The sequence below is a fragment of the Ogataea angusta genome, assembly GCF_019207475.1.
Source record: "Ogataea angusta isolate 61-244 chromosome Unknown 61-244_NODE_5_length_850226_cov_91.758892, whole genome shotgun sequence".
In the NCBI taxonomy this organism is placed as follows: Eukaryota; Fungi; Ascomycota; class Pichiomycetes; order Pichiales; family Pichiaceae; genus Ogataea; species Ogataea angusta.
In genome coordinates, this window is record NW_025065219.1 from 717,002 (window position 1) to 728,771 (window position 11,770).

The window sequence follows — 11,770 nt, forward strand, 5'->3', positions numbered from 1 at the left end:
ATTTCCCCAGATCGCCACGAAGAACAAGCGATATGAATTTGACCATTGCTGTCGAGGATACGGACCAGATTATCACGGCAGATCTGCCCGAAGAGCTCGAGTTTGCGGATTTCAAGGCTTACTTGAAATCCGAGTCGAATATCGATGAAAATCTACAGGTGCTTGTCTTTGACGGCAAACAATTAGATCTCTCAAAAAACGGTACGCTCAAAGACCTTGGACTCAAGGATGACGACTTGCTGATCCTCAAAAAATCAGCCCCGGCGCAACAGCCTCAACTTGGATTTCTGGATGCGCAACTGGAGACCGTTCGCCAGCAATACCTCTCCAACCCGCAGATCCAGAGCCAACTAGATCCAGAGACCAGGGCCGCTCTGCACAATCCCGCAAGATTTAGAGAGCTGGCACTGAAGATGGTCGAGAACCAGCGCCAATTACAGGCAGATCACCAAAAAGAGCTAGCTCAACTGTACAGTAATCCTGATGATCCTGAAAGTCAGAAAAAAATTATGGAGCTGATCAACCAGGAGGCCATCGAGGAGAATCTGCGAACAGCCATGGAGATCTCTCCGGAGTCGTTCACCAGTGTGCACATGCTGTATATCAACTGCGAGGTGAACGGGACCCCTGTCAAAGCGTTCGTTGACTCCGGTGCACAGACCACGATCATCTCTCCTTCACTGGCGGAAAAGACAGGATTGACGAGACTGATCGACAAGCGTTTCATTGGAGAGGCCCGGGGAGTTGGGTCCACCAAGATCCTGGGAAGAATTCATTCTGCTCCACTAAAGATTGAAAACGGATATTTCCCGTGCACATTCACAGTCATCGACACACATGTCGAAATGCTTTTGGGATTGGACATGCTAAGAAGATACCAAGCAAATATCGACCTGAAACGGAATCAGCTGGTGATCGACGATGTGTCCACCTCCTTTTTGCCAGAGCACGAGTGTCCAAGCATGGTCGAGCAGGCTGTTCCCTCGTCACAGTTAGGAGGTAACATCTTTAACCTGGCAGATGCCCAAAAAGCCACCAAGAAACCAAAAGTTGCTACTCCTAAGTCGTCTGCCGACCCAGCCAAAGTAGACCAGCTTGTGGCAATGGGTTTCGACCGGAAACAAGCGGAGCTCGCTTTACAACAGACGAACAATAATGTTGAGATGGCGGCAGGAATGCTTTTTGACTAGAGTTGCACAGCGTCCTCTTTGAGCTCTTCGTCGAACCAGACGAATTGCATGCTTGGATGGTTCTGGATGATGTGAGGACTCATGCCTTTCCAGAGCCAGTCCACACGTTTGTCGGCGGAAGGCAGTTTTATGCGGGCTTTGAAGCTCTCGATAAACGCCCTGTCGTTCTGGTTGATAGTTGTGCTGTATCTCACGAACTCATCATAGATTGAAACCAGGTTCCATAGCTGTATTTTGCGTAAACATGCCACCACGAGCGACGTAATCTGGCCTCCATTGTTACAAAACATGTATATTGGCGAGCGATCCTTGTTCAGGATTAATTCGAGAATTTTGAGCACTTGTTCGGACTCGATTGGTATTCCTCTCTTTTTCCCCTTATCTTTGGCCGAGTGGTCGGTTTCGAAGTGTACGAGAAGTATATTATTCTTGGAGCAGAAAGAATATAGGGATGGATCATTTTCCATGGTGATTTCGGTTGGGGTAAGCGCGATCATGACCTTCAGCTTGAGCGTTTCCAGGTATCTGTAATTGATGGGCCGCGGATACGCTCCGCGGGCAAACGTTGGGGTCACCCGGGCAAATTTGATAGGAGGTGTAAACGGCTCGGGCATGCAAAAAAAAAAGTATCAGATTCAAATAATACAATTAATTATTTCTATTCAAATTAATTTCGTTTACAATTTGGTATGTGCTAAAGTCGTATATCTTGTCCAAAACGAGTACAATTAATTGTCGCCGACTGTGATACCAGCACAGGTGAATCCTACATTTGGCGTAACAGGGGCTGTACAACCGAATGCGCTAGCTGTGGATGTTTGGTAGTACTCGATGGCACTTTCGATAGCAGAGTAGGAGCAAAGTCCGGCACAGGAAAGGGATGCAAGGAAAAGCAGGAAAGCAATCACTTTGATGGAGGTACGTTTCCATCCCCCGTACGTGAGTCCACGCTTCCAACGCGACCAGTTGCGCAGAGTGTCTGCTTTGAGAAGTTTTTCAGACACGGGGTCAAAACTGTCCGGCGTAGTCACATCCATGCGGATCAAGAGACAGAGAATGAACAGGAATGGCAGAGTGTAGGAGAACTGGAAAATACAGAAGGCACCGATGATGGAGACCAACTCACTGATACCTGGGATGGCTGCGCCGATGATGAAAGCGCAGGCCCAGTAGACAACAACCAAAATTCCCCAGACGATGGTGCCCTTGAAAGTGGTCAATTGAGGGAATCTGAAGTCCGAAACAAGGAAACCTTGGTAAAGCACCTTCAGACCGACGTTAGCATAGAGCGTGGCAGCAAGCATACCCGACACAAGGTTAAGAACGTTGGTGGCATTTTGCAAAGCGTGGCTAGAGATACCCATGTTGGCGGTAACGTAGGACCATTGTCCCAATTTGGAGTAGATGAACAGACCGAAGACCAGATAAATCACCAGAATAAAAGATTGTGCACAAATCATACCCTTCCAGAAGTCCATAGGTCTTCTGAGCTCGTACATGCACTCACAGAAAACAGTGGCACCTCCCCAAGCGAAAACCATGTTGTTCATTCCGCCGATACGGTCAGACAGCGTACCTGGAGCAACAGCGTGTCTCACGATGTCCAGCGTATCGTATGGAGCGGTACACCCGTAGTTAGACCAGAACAGGTCGTAGTTTGGCTTATTTTCCACACCTGCAGCCACCATGGTGATAATACAGACAGCCACGTTCATCCAGACGGCAGAGTTGGCGATGTGTGCGAAACGGTTCAGAGTCTTGATTTGGCCAAGAATCATACCCAAGAATGCCCAAACCAGCACCTCGACAGAAAAACACAGGGAGTTGTGGCCACGGTTGGTGACAAGCATCTGGGCCAGAGTTTGACCGGTAGACAGCATAATAAGACCGACGTTCATGATCATCTGGATGAACTGCAACAGTGCGGTGGGGTAGCGGAACCATGCGCCAACGGCTCTTCCGGCCAGGTCGGAGAAAGTACGGATCGGATAATTGTTGGAGTCCAATTTGCAGAAACAGTAGTTCAGAACGTACCCTCCAACAGCTGCGAAGATACCGAAGATGACGTACAGAATGATACCTGGCACGTAACCCATCTGGGCAATGGCGTATGGAGCATTGCTTGGTCCCAAAATATCGGTCGTGATAAGGAAGAAAATGGAGTACACCTTGGCCTGACGGAGCTTGCGCTGGGTGTCCAGCTTCTCCTCGGAGAGGTTAGCGTGGGCATCTGTCTTGATTTGGTTTCTCTGCGCGATGTACAGGCCGTCGTAGTCGTTGGCTTGCTCATAGCCACGCTGAATGTCGGCATAGTGACGGTACACTTTCAGAGGAAGACCCCGAGAGCGGTGGTCGTCGTGAACAATGTCAATGTCATGAGTCGGGTACTCGCTCTCATCAGCGAGAACCAGTCTCTCCTTGGCTTCCTTGTCGATGGCCTTGGACACCTGAGGACTGATTTCACCGAAGTTTCCAGCTTTAAGCATATTGAGTTAGGATAACTTGCAAAGGATAAAAATTTTGGGAGTTGGGCCACAGGACTACTGAAATCGGTATTCGGGAATGTCCACTCTCTTTATCTTGTTACCGGCGGAGAAATAGCACTCGTAAGGCTTTTCTTTGTTGTTAATAACTGAAGATCCGTTTACCGAGACGGCTGCAGAAAATATTATATATTTATGTGCTTCTGAACAATAAGAGTGCCGTCCAGAAACATTGGCTTTGCTTTTTAATTATTTCTTTTGGTTCCTTGGACAATGTAAAAACAATAGATTAAGCTATAAGCTTCCTCCATCCTTGTAGATAACTCTCGGCACATACGACTGCGTGGCCGTTTTATAGTTAGCCTGATCATATGAGTGTGGCAGTTTCTCCAGATGCAAGTATAGGTAAACACACGGATGCTTCTGTGGATATCCATGATCCCGAACTCCGTTGTTTTCCCTATGACGATGGCTAATCTTGCAGCACCCGTTATCTAGATTTCGAAAATTAGGGCTGAGATTATCAGTCCGCAAAGCAGTCTTTGCTTTTTCTGCGTAAAATGCTTACTTCATTAGGAAAGTGCCATGAACCGAATTTGTAGGGCTGGTGGCTCAGGCGGTGGATATCGTGCCACTTGCTGAAACGGTGGTGTTTGTGGCGGGTGCCAAGATTATTCGCCCGTGGGGAGTGACACGCTATTTCCTGGTGATAACTTAAAAGGGCCATGATGTTCCTGCCCGTTCACACATCGCTGAGTCAGCGATGAGGTAATACACTCTTTACCCTGTTTAGCCAAAAAACGAACTCAAATTAATTTAGTGACACCAATTGTTTAAGCTCTAGCTGATTATACGCGCCATGGAGTTTATTGAGGCCGAGACTCAGGAGTCAGAGCACAGGGACCAAAAGACCGAGGAGTTGGTCAACAATTTCGAGGAGCAGGTGGGCAAAGTTTACTCAAACATAGAGTCCCAAACCGTTTCTGGCTGGAACACCTTCAGTGGGTATCTGAGCAATTTCCAGAAGAAGTTGCCCGATCTTTTGACAGACACAAAGGAGATCACCAAGAAGATTGATTTGCAAAATAGGATTAATGCTACGAAGGAGAATTTCGAAAAAAATCTGGCTAAGGTGCAAAGTAAACTCAACGAAGAGGAGTTGAAGGAAATCAAGGAGAGTTCCGCCAAGCTGCTGCACAATTTTAATGAGAACACCAACAAATATTTGGACGGACTAGACCAGGATCTAGAAAAACTTGAGAACCTGACGCTGGGGTATGCAACTAAGCTTGGAAGTCTTCTTGCTGATAAGACGGGCATTAGATTCGGCAGCGAGGAGGCGGGTGGCGCGAAAAAGGACGAGATCATGTTCAACATGCCGCAGAACTTGGCCACGAGCAGACTTGAGGCTCAATTGCACGAACTGGAAAACAACAAGGATCTTTATCTCACAAACTGGAAGAGTGAGAGTGTCAAGGACTACGTGCTGACTGCAGAGGACGAGGCGGAGAAGAACACCCTTGCTGAAAAAGAGAGCTTGAAGAAGCTCATTCAGGAGCTAGTTCCAGACGAGATCGACGAACAAGTGTTTTGGAAAACCTATTTCTCCAACAAAGCCAAGATCCTAGAAGAGGAGAAGAAACGGAAGGAAATACTGCAGCAGAAGCCTGCCGACGACGACGAGGACTTTGACTGGGACGACGACGAAGAAGACGACAAGAAGGAGGATGATAGCAAAGAATAAATAATATGTGATTTATTTGCTTGTATCTGAATATCCACCGCAGATATTATTTTAATACTTTTTCACGATTTTATTTACTTTTTTCCATGACACTAAAGACTATATATATTGTTAGGCACGGGTACCGTGAAAACTGGCTTCCCGAAGACCAACAGCGGGACAGTCCGCTAGGAGACAACGAGAGCGACCCTTTGCTTGCTCCCCATGGCGTGGAGCAGGCCCACGAGCTGGCAGACTATATATCCGACAAGCTGGAGCCTAAACCTGAATTAATATTTTCGAGTCCGTTTTACAGATGTATTGAGACAATCGAGCCGACAGCGAAAAAGCTGGGACTGAAAATATACCTGGACCGCGGGCTTGGAGAATGGTACAGACGCAGCAGGTCCCATATCCCAGAGCCCGCGACAATCGACGTGCTGTCGCAGTATTTTGCAGCTCTGTCGGACGAGTGGCTTCCAGAAACGGTTGTTCCTTCGCTGGAGGGTGAGGAAGAGGACGAGCTTTTGGAGAGATGCAGACTGTTCTGGGAGAAGTTTATACCGAAGGTTGAGTCGTTGTATCCTCAAGTCACCTCTGTGATCCTTGTTACCCATGCTGCTTTGAAGATCGCTCTTGGAATGTCGCTGATGGGATACCAGAATACAAGGGAATTTTTGAAGGTGGAGCATGGCGGAGATGGCGTGAGCACCAGGATACAGGCCAGCACATGCTCGCTAGACCGGTACGAGAAGAACACCAATGGCTGGGTCATGACTATGAATGGTAATACAGAGTTCCTTAGCGCAGGCCCTGAGATGAATTGGCACTTTGCTACCGCACAATTCGAGGCTGGAAGCAAAGAGGACATTGAGGCACGGAAGAAAGCTGCCGAAGTCGCCAATGCGAGGCCTTGCACGTGAAGACGACGACGAATATGAGGACGTTTACGTTGCGCTCAAGTTTCCGCCAAACCAGTACATTAATCTCGAAAAGGGTTCTCTGAATGCAAGTTCTATAAAGCAGGAGGCACTGGACGAGTCGCTTGAGGAGCCGTCCTCAGAAAACGCCCACATTCGACTGAGCGGATTGGCAGAGGACAGGCCACTGGTGCAGATGAACAGCAACCTGTATCAGGGCGAATGGTCCAAACTTGTGGGGTCGGAGCTTGTGTTCAACGAGAACGGAGACTTTGTCACCAAAGTTCACGGACATGTTGTTCTGAAAGGAGGTCGACTGGAGAACACCGGCAACGATAAGGAATCGTTCTTGACCAAGGCGGTGCAAGCGGCCAGAAAGGTGAAGGAAGCAAAGCAAGAGGATGCGATGGAAGTTGATCCTTAGATTAGAACTCGTTTCACCGACCGACTGAAGTCTTCACTTGTCCATTCGTACGCACGTTTATCGGCAATCACGTGCGCCTTGACGGCGAAGCGTTGCCAATCAAGGAGCTGGAAGTTGCTTGCGACTGTGTCTGTAGACAGTTTAAGTTTCTGTAGCTCTGTGAAACTCAGCACTCCGTACGATCTGATGAGGAGGTCTGCTCCGTTAGGGAGTTCGGCTATCCTGTGCAATAGATGAGTTATTTCCTGTTGATGTTTGAGGCTCAAGAATGGAGACCCGGTGAGGGCCATTAGGTAATCTAGTATTCCACTTCTGTTGATTACTTTGAGGTCGTTCTGGTGACTCAGAGACTTCGTCAGAGTGACAACGACCCACGACAGCTGTTTGTAGTAATTTTCATCAAACCTGGAATGGCCTAGATGCTTGTCTGCGACAAAGTGTTGGGTGACGGCTTTGAACAACGGAATGTCAAACGGACGGAACTTTGACCCGCCTAAAATGTACCTGTAAGCTTTTTCATAAAGATAGTGACCTGGGTTATTCAATATTGGAATTAAGTGAGAAAGCATTATAGTGATCATGGGAGAACACTCTTCCTTCATAGACAGCAGATTTCCCAAGTATACTTTGAACGCCAGTCTTTCCTTGAAGGAGAAAAGATGGAGAGTGGCCACGTCCGTCTTTGCTTTGTCTACAGACCCCTCCTTCTTCGCCTTGTCTTCTTTTAGTTCTGTCAGTCGCTTTAATTCTCTGTCGATCGTAAAGTAACATGACAGCAAGATTTTGCGGCTAATATGTCTCATTTCCTCGTTGCAATTGCTCAGATTCATCACGATGAATTGCAAAATGTTGGTTTCCACAAGTCTTCGCACGTCCACTGCCACGAATTCTTCCTGTGCCTTGAAAAGCTCATCGTTGTTGATAATCAACAGCATAATAAATTCGGGATCGTAAATGGTTTTCTCATATATATTGCTGATGATTGCGTGTTCAAGGACGACAGAATTATGGTTGAAAAATGTTTCCCAGTCTTGCCACGTTGCCTTGTTCACCGCTGGCAGGGCAAAATCGTCGGAGGAGCCAGGAAATCTAGCAATAGAGTTGTCGATGAATTTCTTGGAAAGATTCACAATAAGACCGTGTGCACTGCTTGTGATAAAGTTAGTCGTGGACGATTCATAAGAGTCGGCGTCGAGGAATTCCCAATCAGCCACAAACGATAGCCAGCTCTGTCCCACATGTTGCTCGACCTCCATCAAAATATTCTTGAGAATCAAATCGTCGGCACGAAGAGACCCTGAGTAGAACTGTAAAAGACGTTTTGCAACATCAAAATTGGAAACTGGCCCGACTTGAACCAGATAGTAGAGCACAAGGGCTGAGCGGAACCTTGTGGACAAGTTCGACCTTGATGGGAGCTCGTTTAGCACATTGCTTTTGTTGTTGATCAACAGTTGAATGTGTTTGGAGTGCTGTATGGTTTTCGAACTAGTGGTCATCAGTAGCCAAGAAATGTACCGCAATATGTCCTCTGCGCGAATCCATTGTTTGGACAGAAGCACTTCCAGGTGAGAATTGAGAATTGATGCCGGGACAATAGTCCAGATGTCAACTTTCAGCAACAACTCTTTAAGGCTGCTGAGAAAGGTCAAAAATTTCTCCGGAAGTGTATCCTTTTCGGCAAACATTTTCGTGGAGTACAAAACGGCTTTCGAGCACCAGGGCTTGAGTACATCCATATTGTCAACCGAATGAGCCACATAATAGGCAGATTCTGGGCTAAAAATGTAAGCGGCGTTGTTGTAGAAAGGCGCAAACTCCATGAGTCGAGCAAATAAGCTGGAGGACGTGCTGCGTGCGAGAACTTTAACATAAGTCGGAACATTGGAGGCTGTCGAGGTCGACAAAAACTCTTGCAGCCTTTCTGTTGCAATACTTTCCAGCTCTGAGCGTAGCGACTCCGATTCTGTGAGTTCGTTGAGCGTGATCAAATAGTTCAGGCCGTGCACTGAATTCTTGGTAGCAGGTCCTGGTTTGTCCAACAAGATATCTGCTATATCAGGGTTGGATCTCAAAATCGCAGTTAGTGCAGAGTATAGCAGCTCGTTCTGCTCCGCCTTTTGTGCAAGAATCGTAATCTGAGATTCCTCAAATTTGGTCCTTGAAGCGAGTGTGACATAGAATTGGAGATCTGTTTCAGACACAAAATCTGCAACTTTTGTGAGCTCGGTAGCATCCACTTCCACACCTCTAAGAGCAGCCAGCTCGAGAACTTTGTTCTGTATGACCGCCGAGTCAAATAAATGCTCAACTAGCTTGAAATTATCAAGCACCCAAAATGAACTTGCAAGAATATGCTGTTCGTCTACTGCTGGCGATTTGTACCCGTGGACATAGTTTTCGTATTCAGATAATTTGGAACGAATGGAGCTGTCAAGTTCAAACAGATTGTAAAACATCTCGTTTAGCAAACCAGCCACAAAAAACTGTTTGTCTGAGTGGCTACCGTTCAGATACAGTGGACTCCAGTACTTGCACCTAAAGAGGTCAACATGATTAAATGTGTCGTATTGCGAAAAATTTCTCTGGGCCAGATAATTTGCAAGCTTGGAGAATAACTCAACAGCCACGGATTCGATGTCTCTGAGTGTCAATGCCCCGTCGGAAGCTAGTAGTTGCAGTCTTCTAAGAAGAGCAATGGCATCGATGTCTGCCATTGCAACTTTGCTAGAAATGGCTCTTCTTAATTTGGAAATTGGGTAATTGACCACCATCTCAAAGAAAGGCACGTCTTCATCGGCGTAGAGTTTGGAACAAAACTCCTTCAAGGACGACTCGTAATTATCAAAATCCAAATGATCGTCCGACCAGTACTTCAACAAGACCTTTTTCATGCTGTCCAAAGGCTCTCCAATCAAGAACATATATCTTGTCAACAGATTCACCCAAACCTTAACATTGTCGGTGGTTGCAAACTTGGCCTGTTCAATGGCAGCCACATAGAACGGGCTCATGGTTCTTCCGAACTCCCGCGAAATATCAATGTACTTGTACGGCGTTCTCATGACTCTGGAAATGGCCTCATCCAATGTCTTGCAAATGACATCTATGTCATCCTCGTTTTTCACGTAACGAGAAAAATGATCCAAAGCATAAACTAGAGCGTAGGCTTGCGTGATCAGTACGGAGTTGTCTTGCCTGCAGTCAGTGAAAGATAGCGACGAGTCGATGAGGTTTGAGATGACACCCACAACCTTAGTCCGCATATCAGATTCCTTCAACCGGTACGGCAGTCGCAAAATGGTTGTGAACAGCGAATTTTTCGCGGTTCCTGCATTGAACCACTTACTCTGTTGAGAATCCGAATTAATCTTCAAGTAGCTGTCAAGAATTGTGAGGTCGATAGCCTTAAATTCGGCCTCCTGTGCGAGGTTCAGTTTTGGAGGAGCCACTGACACAGTCTGGTTGAGCACAGCCTGGTAATACTCGCACACTTTCAGTAGATTGACAATCAGCAGCTTATTGTAGGGCTCACTTTTGTAGCAGTCGTTAAGAGCACCAACTATCATACTGTAATCCGGCAAGCGTTGGCTGATGAGGATTTCCAGAACCTCGTTTCGCACATCCCCCGTTATAAATAGATAACAGTCCTGAAGCTTTTGCAACACATCAATTATCAATTGTGAGCCAATGTGGCGCACGAGGCCAATGTCAGTTGAAAAAGCCTTAGAAAACGATGTTCTCCTCAACGAGTTCGGACAGATGTACTCGACAAGAACAGATGCTGGAGAGCCGGATCCTAGCACTTTTTCAACAACTGGTAATCTGATTATTTTGGTGAGAAGTAATGACTCTGCAATATATAAAGCGGAAAGTTTAGGATCATGCACCCCGATTGTTTGCGAGAGGTTGTAATTGTAGCAAGGAACTAGTTCAGGTATAGCAGAAAGCACAGAAACGGTCAGATCCAATTGTTTTTCATCTGTCCAAGGTTTGCAACTTGCTAGCAGACTGAATATCAATTTATTATGGATTTTGAACGTGTGGTCTCCAACTGTCACAGGAACACCGCTCGTATCTGTGGTTTTGTCATCAGAGAACACAAGCCCCAAGTCATGGTCTGTTGCTATCTTTATTAAAAAATCATGAACCTCATCGCGAACAGCCTCGACGCCATATAGCTCCAGAAGCTTTTTGGGAACATAGTCTCCGAATATCTTGCACTTCGTCATCTTTTTGTAGGAGCGTTCCTCTATGATGTATCTGTCAAAGAACTCAAGTGTCTGTTTTACCGTGTCGGTGGAATCATGAGTTGCTATGTATTTGATCCAGTTCGTGGTGATTTTCCTGTTATTGAACAACAGGTCTTTTCTTGTCAAAGGGTTGGCATGTGAACACAGGGTGATCCAAAACAAAATGAAATTGTTGCGAATGGAACTCTTCGTCTTGCATCTTGTCGGTTCCTCCATTTCTGCTTTTGTTGGTATAAGAAGCTGAGGAAGAACTTTCAAAGATAGGTCGAAATTGTCGAGAAACAGATCCACATATGCTCCTTTTTTGAACTCCAATGACGACGAAAGTAGCCTCAGTGCAGGATTTGTTATTCCTCCTTTTTGATTATTGAGACATCTGTAAAATATCTTAATATTGTGAGTTGATAAGATCTCCTGTATCAGCGTAGAGCAAGGTTTGTGAAGCTCTTGATAGCAATTTCCAAGTTTGATCAGCCTTGCAAGTTTTTGTAATGTCTGCGATAGACCGGAATGGTCATTAACTGTGGCATAATAGGAGAAAGCTAGAACAAGAGCATTTAAATTTTGAGAAGTTTCTAGGAACGAGGAAAAACTCTGTAATGACTCAGGCTTTGGCTCTTCTTTTTTGTCCAGAGCATCCAGGTATCCAGAAAATTGCTGCAAAATGCCTGCGTCTATATTGGAGACGTATTTGTCTTTTTTGGACATGGTTCCAGGCTATGCTGCTGGTCTTAGTTTTCAATCCAAGATCAAATTATTTTCAAATATTTTTTCTGA

General features: G+C 46.1%; 5 protein-coding genes across 5 annotated transcripts; 3 read left to right on the plus strand and 2 right to left on the minus strand.

Annotated features, from left to right (window-relative positions):
• Positions 1-32: 32 nt before the first annotated feature.
• On the plus strand, positions 33-1,190 carry KL928_002960 (uncharacterized protein; the record flags this gene model as incomplete). Its single annotated transcript, XM_043203494.1, has 1 exon — positions 33-1,190. The coding sequence occupies one exon, from the start codon at positions 33-35 to the stop codon at positions 1,188-1,190; it is 1,158 nt and encodes a 385-aa protein (XP_043060114.1).
• A 728-nt stretch (positions 1,191-1,918) lies between these two features.
• On the minus strand, positions 1,919-3,676 carry KL928_002961 (uncharacterized protein; the record flags this gene model as incomplete). The annotated part of the gene is made up of 1 exon (XM_043203495.1): positions 1,919-3,676. The coding sequence occupies one exon, from the start codon at positions 3,674-3,676 to the stop codon at positions 1,919-1,921; it is 1,758 nt and encodes a 585-aa protein (XP_043060115.1).
• An 856-nt stretch (positions 3,677-4,532) lies between these two features.
• KL928_002962 (uncharacterized protein) lies at positions 4,533-5,417 on the plus strand (the record flags this gene model as incomplete). Its single annotated transcript, XM_043203496.1, has 1 exon — positions 4,533-5,417. The coding sequence occupies one exon, from the start codon at positions 4,533-4,535 to the stop codon at positions 5,415-5,417; it is 885 nt and encodes a 294-aa protein (XP_043060116.1).
• Positions 5,418-5,503: 86 nt separating this feature from the next.
• Positions 5,504-6,319, plus strand: KL928_002963 (uncharacterized protein; the record flags this gene model as incomplete). Its single annotated transcript, XM_043203497.1, has 1 exon — positions 5,504-6,319. One exon carries the CDS (start codon positions 5,504-5,506, stop codon positions 6,317-6,319), a length of 816 nt encoding a protein of 271 aa, XP_043060117.1.
• Positions 6,320-6,736: 417 nt separating this feature from the next.
• Positions 6,737-11,701, minus strand: KL928_002964 (uncharacterized protein; the record flags this gene model as incomplete). Its single annotated transcript, XM_043203498.1, has 1 exon — positions 6,737-11,701. One exon carries the CDS (start codon positions 11,699-11,701, stop codon positions 6,737-6,739), a length of 4,965 nt encoding a protein of 1,654 aa, XP_043060118.1.
• Between the last annotated feature and the right edge of the window lie 69 nt (positions 11,702-11,770).